This window comes from Rhipicephalus sanguineus, chromosome 4, assembly GCF_013339695.2.
Source record: "Rhipicephalus sanguineus isolate Rsan-2018 chromosome 4, BIME_Rsan_1.4, whole genome shotgun sequence".
NCBI classification, from domain to species: domain Eukaryota; kingdom Metazoa; phylum Arthropoda; class Arachnida; order Ixodida; family Ixodidae; genus Rhipicephalus; species Rhipicephalus sanguineus.
This window is the reverse complement of record NC_051179.1, coordinates 136,187,437-136,208,623: the sequence shown is the minus strand read 5'-3', so window position 1 is coordinate 136,208,623 and position 21,187 is coordinate 136,187,437. Positions and strand designations below refer to the sequence as shown.

Genomic DNA, 21,187 nt, shown 5'->3' with positions numbered 1-21,187 from the left:
AGATGGGCCTCAAGCATTTCTTCCTCGATCGAAAATGTGGCCACTGCGGCCGGGATTTATTCGCGTGACCTTCTGTTCAGCAGTCAAGGGTGACTTACAGTGTACTACTTTTGTGTGGGCTATAGTTTGCTTTAAATTATGCATGCTAAGTATGGCATTTTGGTGCCAACCACACATCTCTGGTAGTGCACTGATGTTGTGTTTGCCACATTCCTAATGTATTGCAGTATTTAATTTTAGTATGCATTTATTGTGAGCAGCTCTGGGTAGCACACTGACGTTTGTCACATTCCTCATTTATTGCAGTATTTTTTATTTGTGTATTTGTTCTGAGTTTGTTGTGAAGTTATGATTGTTCCACTTCTTCCACTCTAGAAGGTTGCATACATTTGTAATTAACCCATGAAGCCCAACAAGTCACTCTGATACACTTAGGTGTGCAAAGCTTATCTAAGAAGCCCATAGTGTTTATAATGCCTTGGAAAGTGCCTCTTGGTCATAAATTGCTGTCATGATGAGTTTCTTAAAACATTTGTTTTTGCGTTTTTCAGAAATGAATGTACTCTTCATTACCAAAAAAGATGCAGAACAAGTTAAACCTTTTAGAATGTTAATGATGTGTTGAGGCGTTATAGGGTTAAGCCTGATCTGTTAAACTTATTTTTCTTCAACCGCCGACATATGTACGTTGCCAGTTTGAATAGTGTTTATGAAGTGCTCTAAACTGTACAGTGTAAATGATAATAATGAGTAATATTGCAGAGTTTTGTATGCGTGTACATCCAAATTATAGCAGCCGTAATATGCTGCATCATACAGGCAATGCAATGGCCTAATTTCTGGTCTGCGTAAAAGGTGGCTACTTATAGGACACATACAGGACGGACACTTTGAGGAGACAGAAAGTCAGCGGCCAAATCGCGACATCTGGGAGACATAAAGGACGTTTACATATCGGATACATACAGGACGGTCACAGATGGGTCACATACAGGACGGACACTTGGAGGACACAGAAAGTAAGCGGCCAAATCGCGACATCTGGGAGACATACAGGTTGTGTCCTCATGCTGCCTCGGGGAACCATACAGTACACTTCCAGGACATCACCATTTTCATAAGGGGGGCTATCGCAGAGGTTGCCATAGGAGTCCCGAAATAGGGACCCTCCCCGTTTTCTTTAAATTTTAATAAAGGAATGTTTTCATCATCATCTAAATTAACCACAATGCCCATGGAAGATGCTTTATAATAAAATAAAATAAAACTAAACGAAACGTTACAGTGCGAGCAAACGACAGTAAAGATATTCTTGGAACAGTAAAGATCACATCTGCTAAGAGTGCCTATATATGGATCTTCTTTATGCAATTATACTCCGCAGTACATATGAAGCAAAGTGGAGCAATTTAGGATGCATATAGCATTACCTAGTCTATGCTTGCAAGCAGATATTATTTGGCAATTAAATAACACATCATGGTCGTTTTCGACTTCTCCCACTTTGAATTTGTGCACAGTGTAGTATATTTCCCTGCTCTGAAACGACGTTACATTATTGAACAAAGACGACTTCTTGTTGCGAAAACGTGGTTGTTAGCACGAAAGTGTGTTATGCCGGGGTCCACCAAGACTTCAGTGACGTATTTCCGTCACGGAAATGACGTAGAAAAAATTTACACGATCAGATGGCAAAGAAAAAAGGTTCCGTCAACGGGCATCATACCCACGACCGCTCGGTCCGCAGCAAGAGATTCCGGGCACGCTATCCACTGCGCCATGGTCAGACCCTAAAGGCATTGCAAATGCGCCTTTTATATCTACCACTCTCCCGGTCAGCGGGGTGGTGTTGCCCTCTGGGAGCGGTAAAGCAAAGTAATTCGTCATTACTGTCGCCTCCGCGATTAGCACCTGCAACGCTTTACACGTCCGTCTCATTCGGCGCGTTTTCAATAACAGTTCAATTTTGCCAATGCCTTAACACACCGCGAGGTGGTCACCTTAGCCTAAGTGTCGTGAAGCGTCGGCCTCGCTTATAGCATGACGCTAATCCAAACCAAAAGTAGCTCTGCGACGCGTCCCTAGCTCACCTGGCTGTAACACCGCGTTCCCCGCTTACGCGCTCGCCCCGAGAAAAATCGCTGCAGGGCTACTGGGGCAGCACGACGCGCTTTGCGTTCCCCTCTAGTCTGGCTAAATGTGTTCAATCACATTTTATATGCCGCAGGATGGCGACCAAATTCTGCGTCCAATATGCGACGCTCTTCTGGCTATCACACCTCGTTCTCTGATTAGGCTTTCACCGTTCACTACGGCTACCAGAAGGGTTTGTTTAATCATTTAACATGAAAGTTAGTCGCCGGGATGGAGATGTACCACCAATCATCAAAGCGGGTGTATCCGTGCTAAACGGTGCTATAGTTGCCGCACAAAAATATACATGGTGCAAACTCTCTTATATCAACGTACAGTAAACATTCAGTTACTTCTGTAAGGGCACGCATTACTTTCGTGTTATTCCGATTCCTATGACGGAAGGATCAACCATCTTTTTATGAATTTTGGACACCACCGCAACGGTGATTGTTTGAATATTGTAATACCGAAGTAGCATTCGTCTTGGCGAGCAGCTATCCGCCAGAAAGGCTCAACGCATTAATTAAGGCGACAATCTCAAGTGTCTCATTAGACGCTGCACTTGAATATTGAGGCGTGCGATACCAAAACACACGTGATATCTCGCACAATTTGGAATAAAAATTACACCATCTCCCGCTAAAGGGGACCATGAGGCGATACGAAGCCGGAGCACTTGCACGATCGCGTTCTGTTGGCGTTCGTTGGGCATACTACCGACCTCGCGTCGTGGAACGCGAAGAGGGACGCTACACGCGTTGTATCTTCCATCTAGCCCGGCCGTTAATTCTCAGAGGGCGAGCGGGGAACGCGGTCGACAGGCGGGCAAGAGGGGGGCAGCGTAGGAGAGGAGAGAGAAGGGAAGGGGACGCGCATGCGCTCGAGCTCATCGCGGCGTTGCGCAGGAGAGAATTTCGGCATGTCTAGCCCGCGTTTCAGAGGAAGAGTGGAAAGGGGCAGGGGAGAGGGGAAGCGGAGAGTGAAAGTGGAGGGGGAGATGGTGAGTGGGGGGGAGGTGTGTGGAGAGGGTATGCGCAGGCGCAGTAGGGTGGTCACGCCGCACACCACCACCACCACCACCACCGGACTGAGCTCCGTCTTAAGATACTACGCGTCTAAAAACCTGGGTTCGAGGCGCAATCGAATCCAGGCACACCGCGTGGCAGTCAATCGTTCCACCACATAGCCTCGACAGCGCGTGATATATCTTTAGAAATGAATCCACTACAGATGTGGTGTCGGATGAGGAATGTCGTTAACAGATCTAATGTTGCGTGGCAGTAGCGCCGAACCATGAGACATCAGCCGTCAAACCATGTGAACTGCGTAACGGGTGGGTCATTGAAAGCTGCCCCACCTACTAGGGGCGAAGCCTCTTGAGGTCGAGGCTTGTACGCCGTTGCGCCGAAGCCACCCGCTGGTATAATCATCTTGTACCAAATAAACAAAATAAATAATAAACAAATATTAGGTACGAGTGAGAATCAAACCCAGGGAGTCTGCGTGGCAAGCATGTGTTTTACGACACAGCCACTTCATTGCTTGGATCTGCACTGAAATTACCTTTAATGCTTTACAAGCATACGCGCCCTGTGTAAAGGTGTCACAGTACGAGATGTAATATCGCAGTAAAACCTGGTACACACGTATATTGCCATCGGACGTAACACAATGTGAACTGCATAAGGAGTTCGTGGTTTAAAGCCGGCCACCCATTGCAAAAGGCACACACTTACTGCGCGTATTCCCTTAGGAACACGTAATAGGTGCAGTAATAGGTGCAGTAACAGGCGCGTAATTGCTGCTGGTTTAAAGCATGCCACCCATTGCAAAGGGCATACACATTAGTGCGCTTTCTCTTACACACATGTAGTGGGTACACTGTTGTCATAAAAGTGCTGTTTAAGAGGGCAGAAACCTTTACCTTTACTTTAGATATGTCGAGTGTGTGTGTGTGTGTGTGTGTGTGTGTGTGTGTGTGTGTGTGTGTGTGTGTGTGTGTGTGTGTGTGTGTGTGTGTGTGTGTGTGTGTGTGTGTGTGTGTGTGTGTGAGACCGGGCAGCTGAACATAATGACAAGCGAAATAGAGCACGATGAGGATGGGGCCTAGTTTGATAGGAGATCGCTAGAGGGCCACAACTGCGCACTTCCTCTATTTCGACAGTCGTCCGTCATTGCGCTTCGATACTAATAACATGAACGAAGAAGACAAGGCGGCGGAGAGGAGGGCTCGCAAAGCGGCTGCAGCGCGGACTCGCCGTCAAGAGCCTGAGGTGAGCTCGAGAAGCCGAAGCGAGACGCCAGCGCCGGCAACAACAAGCCACCGATCCGGAGGCGGCGAAGGCTCTCGCAGCTGAAGCGGCACGGGTGCGTCGTTGAAGGCGACCCGGATCTGAGGGACTGCGAAGACGAAGCGAGACGGAAGCGGCGACAAGCGGATCTTGAGGCGGCGAGTGCGTGGGAAGCTGCACCCAAGCGCCTGAAGCGGGCGCCACCGACCTCAAAATGTTAAGGAAGGCTTCACGGTTTAGCAGATTTACCTCCGGAACTTCGTCCACTTATCATGGTTCACTTCGTGGATATGGCGGTTTTTTTAAAAGGCTCAGCTACAATTCAACATCATCATCAGCCACAGTCCCAGGACAGTGATCAGCTTCGTAGGTGCACACATTGCCTTACAGACGAGTAGGGTGCACTTCTCTACATCGGAAAACGATGATGACTTCTGACGTAGCGGATGGCTTTTGCCTTCGGACCATGTTAGGCGAATTGATAAGGGACTTTGTCCTGTAAGTTTTCAGCTGCCCGCATGCTATGCAATGTTTTTTTTTTTTTGCAATCACCATGAGTATAAAATTTTCATTCCTTACTGCCACACTAACGTTTTTTCTAGACTCCTTTCTGCCAAAGGCAAGTGCCGAATGGAAACGCCTTCCCTCCTCCGTCGCCTGCATTGAGGACGCGTCATCTTTCGAGACTGCACTAACCGATTAAATCTTGAAGCTCTAATAACTTAATATTGTTTGCACACACATTCTCATTAATTCGTTAGATTTTTATGTTCCATTTTTACTGCATTTTTTGTTAATATTACCCACCATACTGTTGCGCCTTTATGCGCCCTGAGGGTAATCCAAATAAATAAATAAATAAATAAATATTGCTGTTCACAACACCGTTCGGCCTCTGCGCCCTGTACGCATCGCTAGCGAATGATCAGAGAAAGATGCGCAGGCCGAACTCACTACAGCTGATCACCAGAACATAACGATGTAATCCTGTTCTGTAATAATAATTTTGTAATGACTTGAACGATTTCAAGCAAAAGGGTTATCCGTATTAGGCTACCAACAACGACATTGTAGTGATTCATGATTTTTGCTATAATAACATTGAAATATAGACGCAGAACATTTCACCTAAGGAGAGCATGGTGCGACGGTTTGAGACAGTGCATCATTATGTCAGATGCGATTTGTGCCCGTTTATAGAGACCCATTTTTGGATTACGTTTTCATTGAATCATAAGATTACAGGATTGGCGAAGGGAATCGGCATGGTGTAAGAAGTGCGAACATCACAAGCTCGCGGAATCCCTATATGTTTTGACTTCATGCCTTGTTACAAACATTTATACGAACGAGAAACCACTCTCGTTTGGGCGCTCACGATGCATTCGTTCTATTTTAGTGCACTGGAAGTTTTAAGGCATAAACACTTTATTTTCGCAGCTCATCGTCCTCTTGTACTCCGTGATAAAAATGGCTTTTCGCGCGCATACTTAACAAGAGGAGTGTATCAACGACAACTTCGTAAATTATAATGTCGCAAACTCTGTCCTTCTTACGCTTAGAGCCGCTGTTCCCAAGTATCATAAAACTCGGCATGCTGCGGTAGAACTAGGTTGCAGCTACGTGCAATGGTTTTGTAATTGAGTAACAGGGGTTGCGAGGACGGCAATCGCAATGACTGACCAACGTTAACAGCACCATCTTTTCAAACAAACAACGGTTACGCCGACGTGCGAACCGATTAGGCGAGTAGCCCTTAATGCCAGTTCGTTTCACCTGCGCGTATGTTGCGACGGAAATGTATTAAGACCAACTGCAAGCGTAAACTTTGGGTGTTCGTTTCTTCGTCATTGTCACCGCGCGTAATTCACTGCTTGTTCGCGCACATTTAATTCACTTTATAATATGGCTCACCGTGAATGACGCCAAGTGTAACTGTCATCCACGGTATATCTGGCACAAAGGCAGAAGCCATGACTCCCAGGGCAGTCACCAAGGCTCCGGCTCTCAGTGTAACCGCCGCACCGAACCACTGGCACAGTGGTCCGGCTAGGATACCTGCAAGAAACGGAAGGAAAAATAAACGCCGCAGGTAAGGTACATTTTAATAAATACTTTAGAAGACGGTATCTATAAAGCACTCTGAAGGAAAACTGAAATGGCTTTAGAATTCGGTAAAACTTTGTTGTGAACACGGTCCGACATTGTTGTGTTTGGATGATGTGGGCGATTGTGGACGATGTGGTAATATTCTCCGCGGTTGTTAAAGCCGGAGCTTCGGAATACACGAAATAAAAGTTTGTCTTTCTATGCCCACGTCAGTGCGCCCAAAGTATTGGAGTGTAAAAAAAAACTAACCGGATCAGTGTCATCTTCGGTTCTGATGGCGGAGCCGCGCTTCACTCCGATGGAGAGTTTCCGCCACTCCCTGATCTCAAGTGACTGCGAGAGATCCGTTTATGTAGCGGAGGCTCAAGCAAGTATAGCGATACACAAAGTTCTGCAGCTGGATTGCAATATACGCCATAACGACAAACAGCCGAGGGAGATGTAAACAAGCGTGTCTAGTATCTTCCACCTTTGCCTCCGTGATTAGCTCCGGCTGCGCGCCATTGCCGGAGCTAATCGCGGAGCCCACGCTTCACCAGTGAACGAACCACGACTACACACTCGAATCTCTTTAGTTTTTGTTCGAAAGGTTTTCCTTCAAAAGACTATATTAGGGTAAAAACAAATGTATTGAAGTTTTGAACTGTCACTGAAAGAGGAGAGCATTAACATAAAAAAAGCTTCAATTATGGAAGTTGTATTTGCTAGAACCGGTTCACTTGCAGTTTACTAATACGCATTTACCCTCCTATGACTACTCCGCCTTCATAACACCGATATCATTGCCTAATTGTACAAGGGAAACACAGTGCTTATGAAAGCCTCCCAGTACTTAGGAAACGTCACGAATTCATTTCATAAGCGCCTTTCACACATTGGTGTGAAATATACATTTAGTGGATGCGTATTGTCTAAGCATACATCGACATAAAGCGTGCATAATATGTATTTACCGCTACATAACGCCCTAATTAGACTCTAGAAAGCGCACGGTTACCCTCGCAATAGCGTTAGGACGACGGCATTTGGGGTCGTAGCAGATCTCCAACGATTGACTCATCAGTTTACTGATAGCTGACTAATCGTGTACACCTTAGAGAAGGGTGAGGGAAGGGCTGACTTCTTTCCCGCTCCGCGGCGCTCGCATCGCGCACGGTGTTAGGTCAATTATGACCACTTGATTAGAGCCCACCATACTAGTTGTGTTTAATGATAGAGCTGGCTCATTCGTTGTCTGTGAGACTGAGGTAAGTACGCTTCTGTTTGCGTGCACTTCATTGTCGTCTACTTTTTACGCTGGGCGCCGCAATTGAATGTTATGTGCACTGAAGTATACTCTTCCATGATGCGCTTAACTCTAACCTAACATTGCATATGCTTAATCTTCGTAGTCAGACTGACATACATAGCACTAAATGTTGGTTTAGCACACATTTGGTGTGCGGTAGTCATTCTAAGCATGTACCACCAGCATCGACGACTGTGCCTAGAACGCTGACGGGCCACGATGCAGCCTCGTGGTCGACTTGGAAGTGGTCTTGGAGCGCGACGTAGATGAATCCCGATGACCGGAAGGCCGCCGACTGACCAAAGTCCATGAGGACAGCTATTAGGATCACGTTCCAATGTAACCGAAGTTCCGTCGGCTCGCCGTCGTCAGCGGCGTCAGCGCCCACATCAGCCGTGCCTCCTCCTCGTTCGCCATCTCCTGGAGCCTGTATGTTGAGGCAAAAAAACAGGTAATCACAATGGCGTAAAACAGTGGGTGGATAAAACACCTTGTCTGCGAACCGTTTGTGCGTACTTTCCCTGAAGTACAAAAAACATTTGTCTTATACGTTTGTCGAACTCGTACAGAAAACATTCTACCCGCAGACAGTGATGTCCTTCAGCACTTCACTTCGATGCATTTGTCATGTGACGTATGTTATCCTGATCATAATAGTGCCGCCAGCAATTCACAGTGTGCTTTTACGGACCTGCAAGAAACTTTCATGGGCAACGTACAGGTGAAAATATTTGCAGTGCCTTCAGGAAGATTTTTACCTCTGGCCTTTGGTTGCAAGTTTTACTGCTGGCACCGAAGGTATGTCTTATTTCCACCTCCTTTCTAGGCCAGAAACTCAGAAGCTGTACAAGTGAGAACACCACGACTGACGTGTAAAATTTAGACGTCAGGTTTGCTAGTTACATATCACATTTCAAAGCATTTTGCACCAAAAATGTGCCAATATTGTCATGACTGCCAGTTTACTGATTTCACCTGTCTCTTATGGGTGAACCGATGCTTGTGTTGTAATAAAATATTCACTGCGAAGTCTCCAACGTTGATCAAAGGATTCATATTCGGAAGCATAGTCACTTTCGCCTTTTTGCGTCGTTATTATTATTATTATTATTATTATTATTATTATTATTATTATTATTATTATTATTATTATTATTATTATTATTAGTAACTTAGCCTTGTATATTATAGTACAGCAAGGGGAAGGAAAGGCCACCAGCACCGCGGTTTCCTCAGTCTTCACAACACTAGTGCGCAGCAGCCACGATGTTTATCACTACTTCAGGCATGCTACAGGAATTTTTTCGGGGCCCACTACCTTTTACTATTTAGAGTAATGACTTCCCTCTTTGCATTAACTGCAGCATTACCCTGTAGTCTGAATGACTGCTTGTTATATCGCGCGATTATTCACCTCCAGCGCGTTGCCGGTTTCCAATCCGACAATGACGCTATTTCAAATTGGTGCGAAAAGTGGGTCATGAAACGAAAAACTTCTTAATGTAAGGTTATGAGGCTGATGCATCACAACGCGGGTAACGAGAAATTTTCCCATACCCTTAAAAGCTCCGCTCCAAACCCCGTTACTAGTTAACGCTATTTTGGCGCACATACAAGTCACGGGTGCTATTGGAATATGCATATTGAACATGCAATGAATAACACAAATCACATGCTTACATTCCTACGCAATAATCTTTCGTCCGTTCTCTGCGATTCAAAAATATAGATACGGATAACTTTAGTTACGTGTAATTACAATATCCTTGCTCTATTTGCCATCCATCTAGTTTCGCTTTAATCGTAGCCTTTGAATACGTTCGGAGCCGTACTGCCCGTTATGCACCTCCTACGTATCCACGCTACGCCAGTGCTTCTTCTATGAAGGCGAATTTAGGTGTGCCAAAACTAGTAGTGTTGGCACGCCAGCACGTCATCAAAATTAAGAACAGTAGTCTGTTCTTTATGTTAACGAGAAGACAAGTCCACTTGTCGAAACGTAAGCTCGAGCACCCACCCCCTGTTTACGGATTTTTTCAGCGCAAGATTACATCTTCCACTTCCTGCCGTTTTTTTGAACACTTAAGTCGCGTCATTAAGTGCTTCCCGTCAAACATTGTTCCCGTCAAACATTAAGTGCTTCCCGTCAAACTAATCATAATCTTAAAGTTAAAGGGGTACAGATACAGAAATTTTGGCCACGCGTTCTTTTCCTGCAATGTGATGCTGGGGGCCTTTGCTGCAGCGCGCGACAGATAATTATTAGATGTGAAGCATCTTATAGCGGAGTTCAATCCGGTGGTGGTGGTGGTGGTGTGCGGCGTGACCACCCTTACTGCGCATGCGCAAGCCCTCTCCACACACCTCCTCTCCCTCTCGACTTCCCTCCCCTCTCCACTTCCCCCTCCCCCTCTCAGACTTCCTCTCCCATTTTCCTTCTCTACTTTCCCTCTCCCTTTTACCTCTCCCATTTCCCTCCCTTCCCCTATCCGCATTCCCTCTCCACTCCCCCTCCCCCTCTCAACCTTCCCTCTCCCCCTTTCTCCCTCTCCACTTTCTATCCCCTTTCCCCTCTCCTTTTTCCCTCTCCACATCCCTCTCCCCCTTTCCCCCTCTCCACTCCCCTCTGAAACGCGGGCTCTACATGCCGAAACGCTGCTTCGCATCGCCTCATGGTCCCCTTTAGCGGGAGATGGTGTGATTTTTACAGTCTGCTCATTACAGACAACTGTCAGTTTCGGTTTGAAAAACGACAAACCTCCGGGTGCAACTATCGCCACCTAGCGGGTGCAGCGCTCTGTCACGTCAGCACACAGAACTGTGACGTACTTCCGTGCGGTTCGCGAGGAGCCGCCGAAAAGCAGGCTGCTGGAGCGAACGTGAAAAAAAATGGCGGCTATAACGTCATCATAACGTGTTGCACCGTGGTCACTTGAAGGAAGTAAGGGGGTCACCGAGGGTCACCTCTGAGGGTGTCAATAGCGCGACGGTGTCGATCGCTCACGGAAACTTCAATATTTTTTTAAATACCTTCCAAGCTATATTCGCTGTTGATATGTTGCAGATCATATACGCAGGCTCACGGGACTGGACCCCGCAGGCTATCTTGGCTGCAAAATTTTGTGCCGGTACCCGTTTAATAATCTCTTATACACCACACTAACAATTGTGATGCTTCTTATTTAACGCAAACGAGCAGTGACTAAAACCACTATCCGGCCACCGTTACTGCAATCGAAGACACTGACGCCTTGAAAGCTGCAAATCATAAAATATTGTTAGACCATTGCTCTCGTTGTAGTGCGCTGGGGCCATGAAAGCATGAAAATAAATAAATAAATAAATAAATAAATAAATAAATAAATAAAAATAAATAATAAATAATAAAAATAAATAAATAAATAAATAAACATTCGTGTAGCAGATAAAGAGCAACGGAAAGCTTCATAGGGTGTCATTCAAGATCTCCGATATTTGTAATGGCGCTTCATCAATACTTATTTTTTGGCAAAGGTGTTCATCTTGAAATAAGGTACTACAAGCGAAAAGAAATGCCAATGAGAGAGGCGCAATACACCTAATCCCACTCGGATAGCACTATTTCAGAAGTTGAATAATTATTCCTGATAATCCAGTTCGGCTAAATAAAGAAATCGTTTGACGTCCCTCAAGCGAAGATAAACGGGCCCGGCCTGGTCCGGCCTGATTGCGGTGGAGACAAGATATCGTTTTCCGATATTGTGGCATTTTATTCAACATATCAAAGTGAAATATAAGCACACGACATATGACAGTCACTACATACACATAATACAAGTTGTCGTGTAAAAGAGCAAGCTGTCCAATCATTCGGGCTTGAGTGAAGTGCGGCGCTCCTGCATCACATTTCCCGCCGCCGGTGCCAAAAGTAAAGACTTTCTGCCGTAAAGGGCAGAGAAGTGCGCTGAGAATGTACGTTTTCTATTTCCCTGTAGTAAGATAGATTGAATTAAACTACAGACAGGCCAACATAAGGAAAAAGAAGAAAAAAGGGAAACCTTTTTTTTTTAAATCGAGCCTGGTTGCACATTTGTCATCGCCCCGTTAGGGACGCTCATACCATCCATCCACCCATTCATCCATCCCGCTGTACCGAAGTTCCGGTCGCTGCTTGCACTGCTAGCTGGAATTGCCCATGTCGCTTTCGCAAGCATAGGGAACCTAAGCTCATGTTGGGGCGCGATTCTCGCCCGGCCGAGCTTCGCGTTATGGCTCATTCACACTGGGGAATCCGCCCGCCACAGCGACCGGAATTCACGCGCCGCCGAAATTTCACATTGTTCACACCACTTAGCAACCGCACCGCCGAAACTAGGGCGTCTAGTTGTCATCGTCCCTTCGCGCGAAGGAACGCTGACATCGACGCGCTCGGCGTTGTCTACGCGTTTCGTTATGGTGAAGCGCATAAACAGGAGCAGGGTCGTCGAACTGCTGGGCCTGCTGCAAAGCAACTTTCTGGCGATGTTGACGAGGATAAACATGCATTCGCCGAACAAAAGAAACGACGCAAGCACTTGTGGTTGGTTCGTCCTGATTTGCAAGACGCGAGAAGCTTGGTCGAGCCGAGGTAATGCTACCCGTTTTGCGAGATCGCGATGATGTATTGCAAAGATGCTAATCGCGACAACACTTGGCAGTTGTCGAGAGCTACAGGATCATTAGGAAAGACTTCGCTGTTGCTGCGGGCTTCGACGACTGCGATATCACAAGCGCGCCGCCATTTTTCGAATGTTCGACTCACGTTCCGATTGGTTCGCGGTGAGGGAATCCGGCGGCCGCAGCCGCAAAAATTGGTCCAGGACCGATCGACGCGGAATGGGCTTTTCCGGCGGATCTCGCTGCCGCCGAAGCGGATTCCGCGTGTTCTCGCCGCCGAATGTCTCAGTGTGAACGCGCCTTTACTGGGGATAGACGCTGCCGGCGAAGGCGGTTTGTCGCCAAATTTAGCAGCGGTGGCCGCTAGGACACGTGATCGCATGCGTTCCTCATTCGGCCCGGAGCACTGCTAGTCAGCAATAATTACATTGTGACGCACCGGAGATGCAATCTGAGAGCTCTGCGCTTGCGCGGAAGCGGGGCGGCAGTGTTGTGGCGAAAGGAGACGCGCCACGGATATTCCCAGTTACGATGAGAGCAGTGGCACCGCTCGGTGTTGCTTTCGAAGCCTATAGCAAGCTTGGAATTCCGACACATCATCTATATCTTGGGCTTTATTTTGGCTTTACACCTGGCCTGGCCCGCCCCACAAAGAACAAAGTAAGCTCATCCCGGCCCGGGCCCGAAATGAGACGTGGTCCTACCCGAGCCCGGCCCGCGGGCCGGGCCGGGCTCGGGTCCTTTCGGGCTACCCGGAGTCCGTGTAGAACTCTAATGCTGGCTGCTTGCATTTCAACATTCGTTGATATGCTCTATGCTGAGAGCCAGTAGACCGGCGCGAATAATAACCACTGGCTGCAGTCTGCACTCAATCCGTGCAAGCCGAATCGAGCAGTCCATTTTGTGGACTCTTAAATAATACGCCACTCTACTTTAGCCCATACACATATATTCACCATAAAGTTAAACGCACCCTAAATAACCTCTAAAACACACAAAAAAAAATCGAGTGCGTTATTCTCTCCCGGAATTTTCTCTCTTCTCGGCGCATTTTGTTTCACGAGCAGGGTGATTCACGTGAGGTCATTATAGGCTGCAAGCTCTCTATCGGTCATTATACGAGGCACATGAGTGGTGAACTGTATCCGACACTGCTTTGTCATGCAGTCGCATAGCCGTTCTGCCTTGTCTCGCTTCAATGCCGTGGGTGATCAACTGATTTCACTTCGTATTGTGCGTTTCGACTGCGCAAGCAGAGATAACAGCATGAACTTGAACAGCGCGATATCCTTATAGGCTGAACGCTCAGTGACGTCATTGTCCACGACTCTTCCCAAAAAATCAAGTGGTGAAGAGAAATTATCACCCTCCTGTAGTAACGTTCGTGAAGGCGAAAAATAAGCCGCACTCTCGTCTTTGAACTCGGAGAGGTCTAGAGGCACTTCAGTCGGTTACTCTGGCAGTGCGCACGTTCTTGTTCTATTACCACTGACACACCCTGTAGGCCTGCCGTATGGCACGCTGTCTGTGGAGGTCAAGGCTATGGCAGCGAGAGAAAAAAGAGGAACTTAAACATGTTTTAGCTCATCCCTTCGGTTACCTTCGGACGCCCACGCACGCGGTTGCTTCGCAAGCCTAGCGGCATGTGGTGCTACAGTGCGGCGTTATTACAACACTTCCTGTGTGCCTGCTGTGTGCGCGGGATCTGTTCCGAAATCCAAGTTTAAATAATGCGATCCTTTATATGGCATACTGCACCATTACCGCATTCTGTTGACGTTTTGAGCTGTATTTCTACCCTCATTTTACCCAATCCTACGCACATTTTTAATATGTATTCTTGTTTCATTCACCTCGGCTCTCGGGTCCCCGACAGTCCCCGTAACTCCAAGGTTTTTGAAATCTCATGAAAAATCACAGAACAGCGAATGTGTTTTGCAATGATTTCCGTTGAAAGGATGAAATGGCAATAAGGAACAAAAACAGGAAACCGCCAGTTTTGAGCCACAATATAACCACATTCCTCAGGAAGCACGTAAACGTTCGACTGGTGCTGCACCATGGGACCATTGAAAAGCGAAGTTTGGTAGTGCGGCATGTTTTTCTCATGTGTTATCTGCCCTCCTCTGCAATTGCGTCACTGAAGAGAGTTCACGGAAGAATACCACGAAACACGGGCTTGTCAGTTTAACCCCGCTGTAAATTCCATCTCCAAGTTCTCTATTGGAACAACAGGACGCCATCTTACGCAGCCCTTGCCCTTACCGGCTTCGATGGCTCGCCGATGGAGCCCGGTAGCGGAAGAAACCCTCTTTTTTTTGCTAGACTGTTCTCTACCGTAACCTTTCCCAGTCATAAATAACCAACTCTCCTCCACCCACACTCTTCTAGGTAACATAAGTTGACCTGAAGTTTTACAGAAAGTTACTCTCGGGGGGTGGACGTGTCCGAGCAACAATAAAATTTAGAAGCACGCCTTAGCTCGCGGAGGACTACAAATTTATTTTGATGACACGGGGTTCTCTAACGCGCGCCTAAATAAAAGTGTACACGAGTGTTATGCCATTATGCAGTCATCAAAATTTAGGCCGATTACGGCAGAGTATCAAGTACGCGCGCAGTGGAGTGTATACACATAAAAGGGCATTTACAGTGAAAAGCATGAATATTCCAACAAATATATTAAAAATAATTCGCATATAGCCCAACGGTCAGCTTACGATGATGACTCACATCAGTACATCTTTATTAGATTAATGCGCGTGTCCGCAACAATTGCATGTGCTGCTGAATAAAAAAAGGCCATTTCCTACCTCCCCCCTTGCAAAAGAAAATTTGCGCAATTTTTCACGTATTTTAGGCTGTGGATGCTTCTGGCAGCAATATAAGCGTAATACGAATGTGCACAATTTCTTCGCACGTGCCATATGAAAAACGCGACAATCTTAATTAAGCAACGCCATTACGAGCTCAGCGTGCGCATTACTAAAGCTCGCTAATAACATTATGTAATTTCTAGGCTTTTACTTCCTTGAACTACGACAGGAATATGAGCTGCGCCACAGAGGCAGAGGCAGGACTGTTTAGGCATTCATGGAGCATACACGCGTCCGTGGGCGAGATATATAGTAATATGCTTTAGAAAGATTACAGAGAGAAAAATTTATTTTATCGAGAACACTACTCGACGTAACATGACCAGAGACGAAAAAACAAGTGTTACTGAAACAGATGCAAGACTCGCCCACTCAGTGCATACCGGCGTTCACTAGGAAACATAAGACTATACAGCGAAGAAGGAACAGCTTCCAATAGGTGGATAGCAAAATGACGTCTTCCGGTTCGATGCGTAGCTCTTCGCTGTTTCACGGTGTGTGCCGTTCAGTGTAATCGGGGAGAAAACGTGTACTTTCTGCGACGCGGTTGTTACCAGTTATCTTGCCTCCTCCCCGATTACACTGAACCGCACACAACTTGAAGCAGCGACAAGCTGAGCCTTGACGGTTCCTAGCACCGGAAGTGCTGTAGCAGACGACGCGCCGTTTGGCTATCCACCCATAAAATCTACAACCTCGCTCTCCTATTATTACCGGCATAAAATTTCGTACCTTTGATATTTAAGGTTGCTTCAGCAAACAACTGACAAGATATGGGTGAATTGCAATGATCAGGAGATTGCCTTTGAATAATATTTTATGACCTTGATAAAAAGATGATCAGGTGAGTTACCCAAGTTAATGCATTGTATTTCAAGGGGGAAAACTTGGAGGACGCTTGAGCTCGCTTTCAAGAGTAGAAAGCGATAGCGTAATCGGGACCCGTGCGCATCGGCTTCTCAATTGCTAGCCTAGCTTCGGTTTTTGGTGTATGCTCAACCGCGCCGTAAGGAAACGAACCACTGTGCGCGTAACATTGGCCGTTTCAAAGCATCCTCGAATGTCTACTGCAAGTACTTTTGTCTACTCACTACGCCATAATAATTCCTTTTGTGAATCAGCGAAGAGCCCACTACGCGTCCGAGGCAACACACGAACCTACGCAGCTGTTCACTTTGTTGATGCTTATGCTGCTAATGATCATGATGATTAAGTAGGTGTTAGCGCTTTGTAATGAGTGGGCCTTTAAAGCACCCAATCGTTGCACAATTCGCATGTTTTGATGCCTGGCTTGCGTGTGCGCTTCTGCCACGCAATATTACAGCGTCAAGGACACTCCTTCTACTACATGGCATTCATATAGATTTTTTTTCCCAAAGCAGCTTCAAGCAATATCGTGGCTCTGTGATAGGAGTAGAACACCTGCTTGCCACGCAGATGGCCTCGGTTCGGTTCATAGTTTAACCTGAAGATCACTATTGTTTATTTTATTTTCATCTTTCTCGATTTTTGGGTCATGAATAAGATGAGTTTTCGCTCACAACCAATGACGCCGTCACCGACGCCAACACCAGAACTACTGCGAACGAGCTCTTTAACGCTATGGCGTTAATACTGCCACGGGCGGTTCTTATTATCACTTTTGTTGTATTCGTTGTTCTCCCACAATAACTGTCAGCATCGCTCAGCGCAAACCGCGATTATTGTAGATCGTTTTGTTAAGATTGCGCGCTAGACGCGAACACTCCAGCTTATTCTAGAACTTGCGCGACAACCAGCGATAACGCTGGAATGTTCGACGGCACATGTAAAAATACCGACGCACTTCACCGCTTGTCAGTTGGTCGACGGTCGACGCTCTGTTCACCGATATCTAATTTATTGCTGTAGCTTGATTTCAATTTCCCGGCCACAAGTTCGCCCTAATAAGGAGTTTCATCTTGGACTTGCTGACTGCTGCCTTCGTTGACGTCACGACCACGTGACAATACGTCGACACCGTAAGCAGAACCAATCTCTAGAAACGTTGTCACGCAGAAATATAGAAGTATATATCTGGACCTCATGGTGGGCCTACGAACTTCACTATTTCCGCTTTTCGAGAGGCAACAGAATACCGGTATCTCATTTGTAAAAGAGCCTACGGGTGGCATCGAGTGTGCATTGGACATATTCTGGTGGGAGCAGTTTTAAGGTAGACTGCGGTAAATATGTACTACGGGACACGTTTCACTCCTAGGACTAAGAAATTTGATTCCTAAGACGTTTTCTCGACAATAAGCGCGTACAAGTGTCTGCATACTGACCAGTTACCTGCTAATGTGTACATCTCAGGGATCATAATGCGCTGAAATTATGTGAACTTTAGTATTATGTCAAATTATCCATCATGTCAACTTGTATTATTCAGGAAGTGACACCGTTTGCATCACCCTGGTAAGGGCATTTCCCCAGTCAGTTACACAACAGATAGCGCACCAACTCGAAATTTCGCTTGAACGACCCGCGTATTCTTGCGGTGATAGTTAACTGCTGTTGTGAAGCCACGATGGTCATTAGAAGATCTTACTACAAGAAAATAATGTATCTGGAATATGCTTCACGCAAACCTTTTTCGCAAGTGATGTATCTGTTTGATAAGTCAGACAAATACGTTGAAGTAATGTATTCGCGATGAGTAGAGAGTGCGATGTGTCTTTCTTTTAACACGAAAGTGTTTTATGCCGGGGTCCACCAAGATTTCAGTGACGTATTTCCGCCGCGGAAATGACGTCGAAACAATGTACACGGTCGGATCGCAAAGAAAAACATCCGGCAGATCCCACCCACTGTGGGAATCGGTATCATGCGAAGCAACCAGCAAAGTGATGCATACATCACCTTGTTTGCTTTTGAGGCAAATGAAGTCATTTATGCCATGACATCTAGTTCACTGTATATAACCTGTTTGTCATGCATTCATGCATGTACAATCTTTATTGCAATTAAACGTATAGTCTGGTGGTATATGCAATGCATTACCTGTCGTTTATGTTTGTCACGCATTCAAGTCATTTGATACTAATTTTGGCGTATATCCAGTTAGCGAAACGGCCGGAAGCGCACCAAGACAATGTCATGTAAATCATGCCGTACATGGCATGCATGTTACAACTTGCATGTTAGGACATGTCAAATTATGTTTGTCCTACAGTCGCGTCACGCAGTACCAGTTTTGGCGTATATCAAGCTAGGGAAACGGCCGTGAGCGTGGTGTGTAAATCCTGCTGTACATGAAAGGCATGTAACGATTGTCATCTCACCACCTGCCATTAGTGTCGCGTTGCGCAGTACCAGTTTTGGTGTATATCCAGCTAAGGAAACTGCCGCGAGCGCACCATGAGTTCGGCTGTGAATCATGCTGTACATGAACTGCAAGCTATGATTATCATGCTACCACCTGCCATTCGTGTTCTGGATACAGTCGCGTTGCGCAATACCAATGTTGGGGTATATGGCGCTGGCGAAACGGCCGCGAGCAGCCCGTAGGGCATGTAAATCATGCCCTACACGACATGCATGTCATGATTGTCATGTCACCACCTGTCATTTATGTCCGTCATAGAGTCACGTCATGTAATACCAGTTTTGGTGCATATCAAGCCAGCGAAACGGCCGCGAGCGCACGATGAGCATGACATGTAAATCATGCCTTACACGTCATGCATGTCATGATTTTCATGTTGCCACCTGTCATTTATATTCGTCATACAGCCACGTCACCAAATAGCACTTTTGGGTTATACCAAACCAGCGAACCTGCCGCGAGCGCACCATGAGCGTGGCATGTCAATCATGCTGCACATGAAAGGCATATCATGATTTTCATGTTACCACCTCTCATTTATGCTCATCATGCATTCACGTCACGCAATACCAATTTTGGTGTTTATTAAGCTAGCTAAACGGCCGCGAGCGCACCATGAGCGTGGCACGTAAATCATGTTCTACATGACATGCATGTCACGATTTTTTTATGCTCGTCATACAGTCACATCACGCAATACCAGTTTTGGTGTATGTCAAGCTAGCAAAACGGCCGTTAGCAGCTCACGAGCGTGGCACGTAAATCATGCCCTGCACGACATGCATGTCATGATTTTCATGTTGCCACCTGTCATTTACGTTTGTCATACAGTCATGTCATGTAATACCAATTTTCGTTTATATCAAGCTAGCGAAACGGCCGCGAGCGCACCATGGCCGGGGCATGTAAACCATGCCCTACACGACATGCATATCATGATTGCCATGTTACCACCTGTCATATATGTTCATCGTACGGTCACGTCATGCAATACCAACTTTGATGTATATCAAGATAGCTTAACTTGGCATGCAAATCATGTTCTACATGATTTACATGCCAAGTTAACGGCATGCAAATTAACAAGTTAACGAAACGGCCACAAGAGCACCAAGGCCGTGCCATGTAAATCATGCTGTTCATGACATGCATGTCATGATTTTCTTGTTATGACCTATCATTTATGCTCTTCATGCAGCCATCTTGTACCATACTAATTTTCGTATACGTCCCATTAACGAAACCGCCAGGAGAGCACAAAGTCGTAGGCGGCTAGATAGATACGCTTGGGCGAAGCTCCTGAAGCAATCATGGTTACACCGTGAAATTTCCAGTGGTTTCGCCCAGCAGTAATCAAAGCGATATCCAAGTACATCTTCAAAGACGTGACAAACACTGCATATATTTATACAAGAAATTTTATTAATCGTAAGTGGTAGCTAGACGTGGCTTCCGTTCCCCCTTCATTATATCGGCTTTATGGTCGGTGAAAAGATGGATCGGTGATGGGTCGTAGTGGGATGTTTGCAAAGACGAAGTAGTGGGCAGTTTGCAAAGGTGGCTTCCGTTCCGCCTTCATTATAACGGCTTTATTGTCGGTGAAGTAATGGATCGGTGATGGATCGTAGTGGGATGTTTGCAAAGACGAAGTAGTGGGCAGTTTGCAAAGGATCGGTGATGGGAGATACTGTTCGGGAGATACTGCCGGTTACGCCTTACGCCGCACGCGTGACAACACTGACACGGTTAGAGTAAGAGGAGCTTCGCCCCTAAAAGTTCTGTCAACGGGCATCGAGCCCACGACCGCTCGGTCCACAACAACAGATGCCGGGCACGTAGGGTGCCTTGATGCGCGTTTTGTTCACATCGAGGCACACTACCGGGCACGCTATCCACTGCGCCACGGTCACAGGCTATAGAGGCTTTACAAACGCGCCTTTTATATCTTCCGCTCTTCCGGTCCGCAAGGTCGTGTTGCCCTCTGGGAGAGGTAATGTAAAGTAATTCATCATTACTCAGGCCTCCGCGTTTATCCCATGCAACGCGTTATACGTCCGTCCCATTCGGCGCGTTTTCGATAGAAGTGCAATTTTGTCAATATATTAACACACCACGAGGTGGCGACCTTAGCCCAAGCGTCGTAAAAGCGACGGCCTCGCTCATAGCATCACGCGATTCCAAACCAAAAATAGCTCTGCGACGCGCGCCTGCCTCACCTGGCTGTAACACCGCGTTCCCTGCCTACGCGCGCGCCCCGAGAAAAATCGCGGCCGGGCTACCGGGGCGGCACGACGCACTTTGCGTTTCCCTCTAGTCCGGTCATGGTGTTCAATCACATTTTAACATGCCGCAGGATGGCGACCAAGTTCTGCGTCCAGTATGCGACGCTCTTCTGGCTGTCACACCTCGTTCTCTGATTACGCTTTCACCGCTAACTACTACAGCTACCACAAGGGTTTGTTTAATCATTCAACATGGTCGTTAGTGGAGATGTACAATCATGCAT

At 46.6% G+C, this 21,187-nt stretch overlaps 1 protein-coding gene across 1 annotated transcript in view; it reads right to left on the bottom strand.

Moving 5' to 3' along the window:
- The window catches only part of LOC119390730 (monocarboxylate transporter 2), a 66,826-nt gene that overhangs the window by 28,551 nt on the left and 17,088 nt on the right, over window positions 1-21,187 (bottom strand). Inside the window, exons 2-3 of the mRNA XM_049415348.1 lie at window positions 8,002-8,251; window positions 6,342-6,485 (exon numbers count right to left, since the gene is read on the bottom strand). Of these exons, the coding sequence (XP_049271305.1) occupies window positions 6,342-6,485; window positions 8,002-8,251 (394 nt within the window). The remainder of the gene's footprint in view (window positions 1-6,341; window positions 6,486-8,001; window positions 8,252-21,187) is intronic.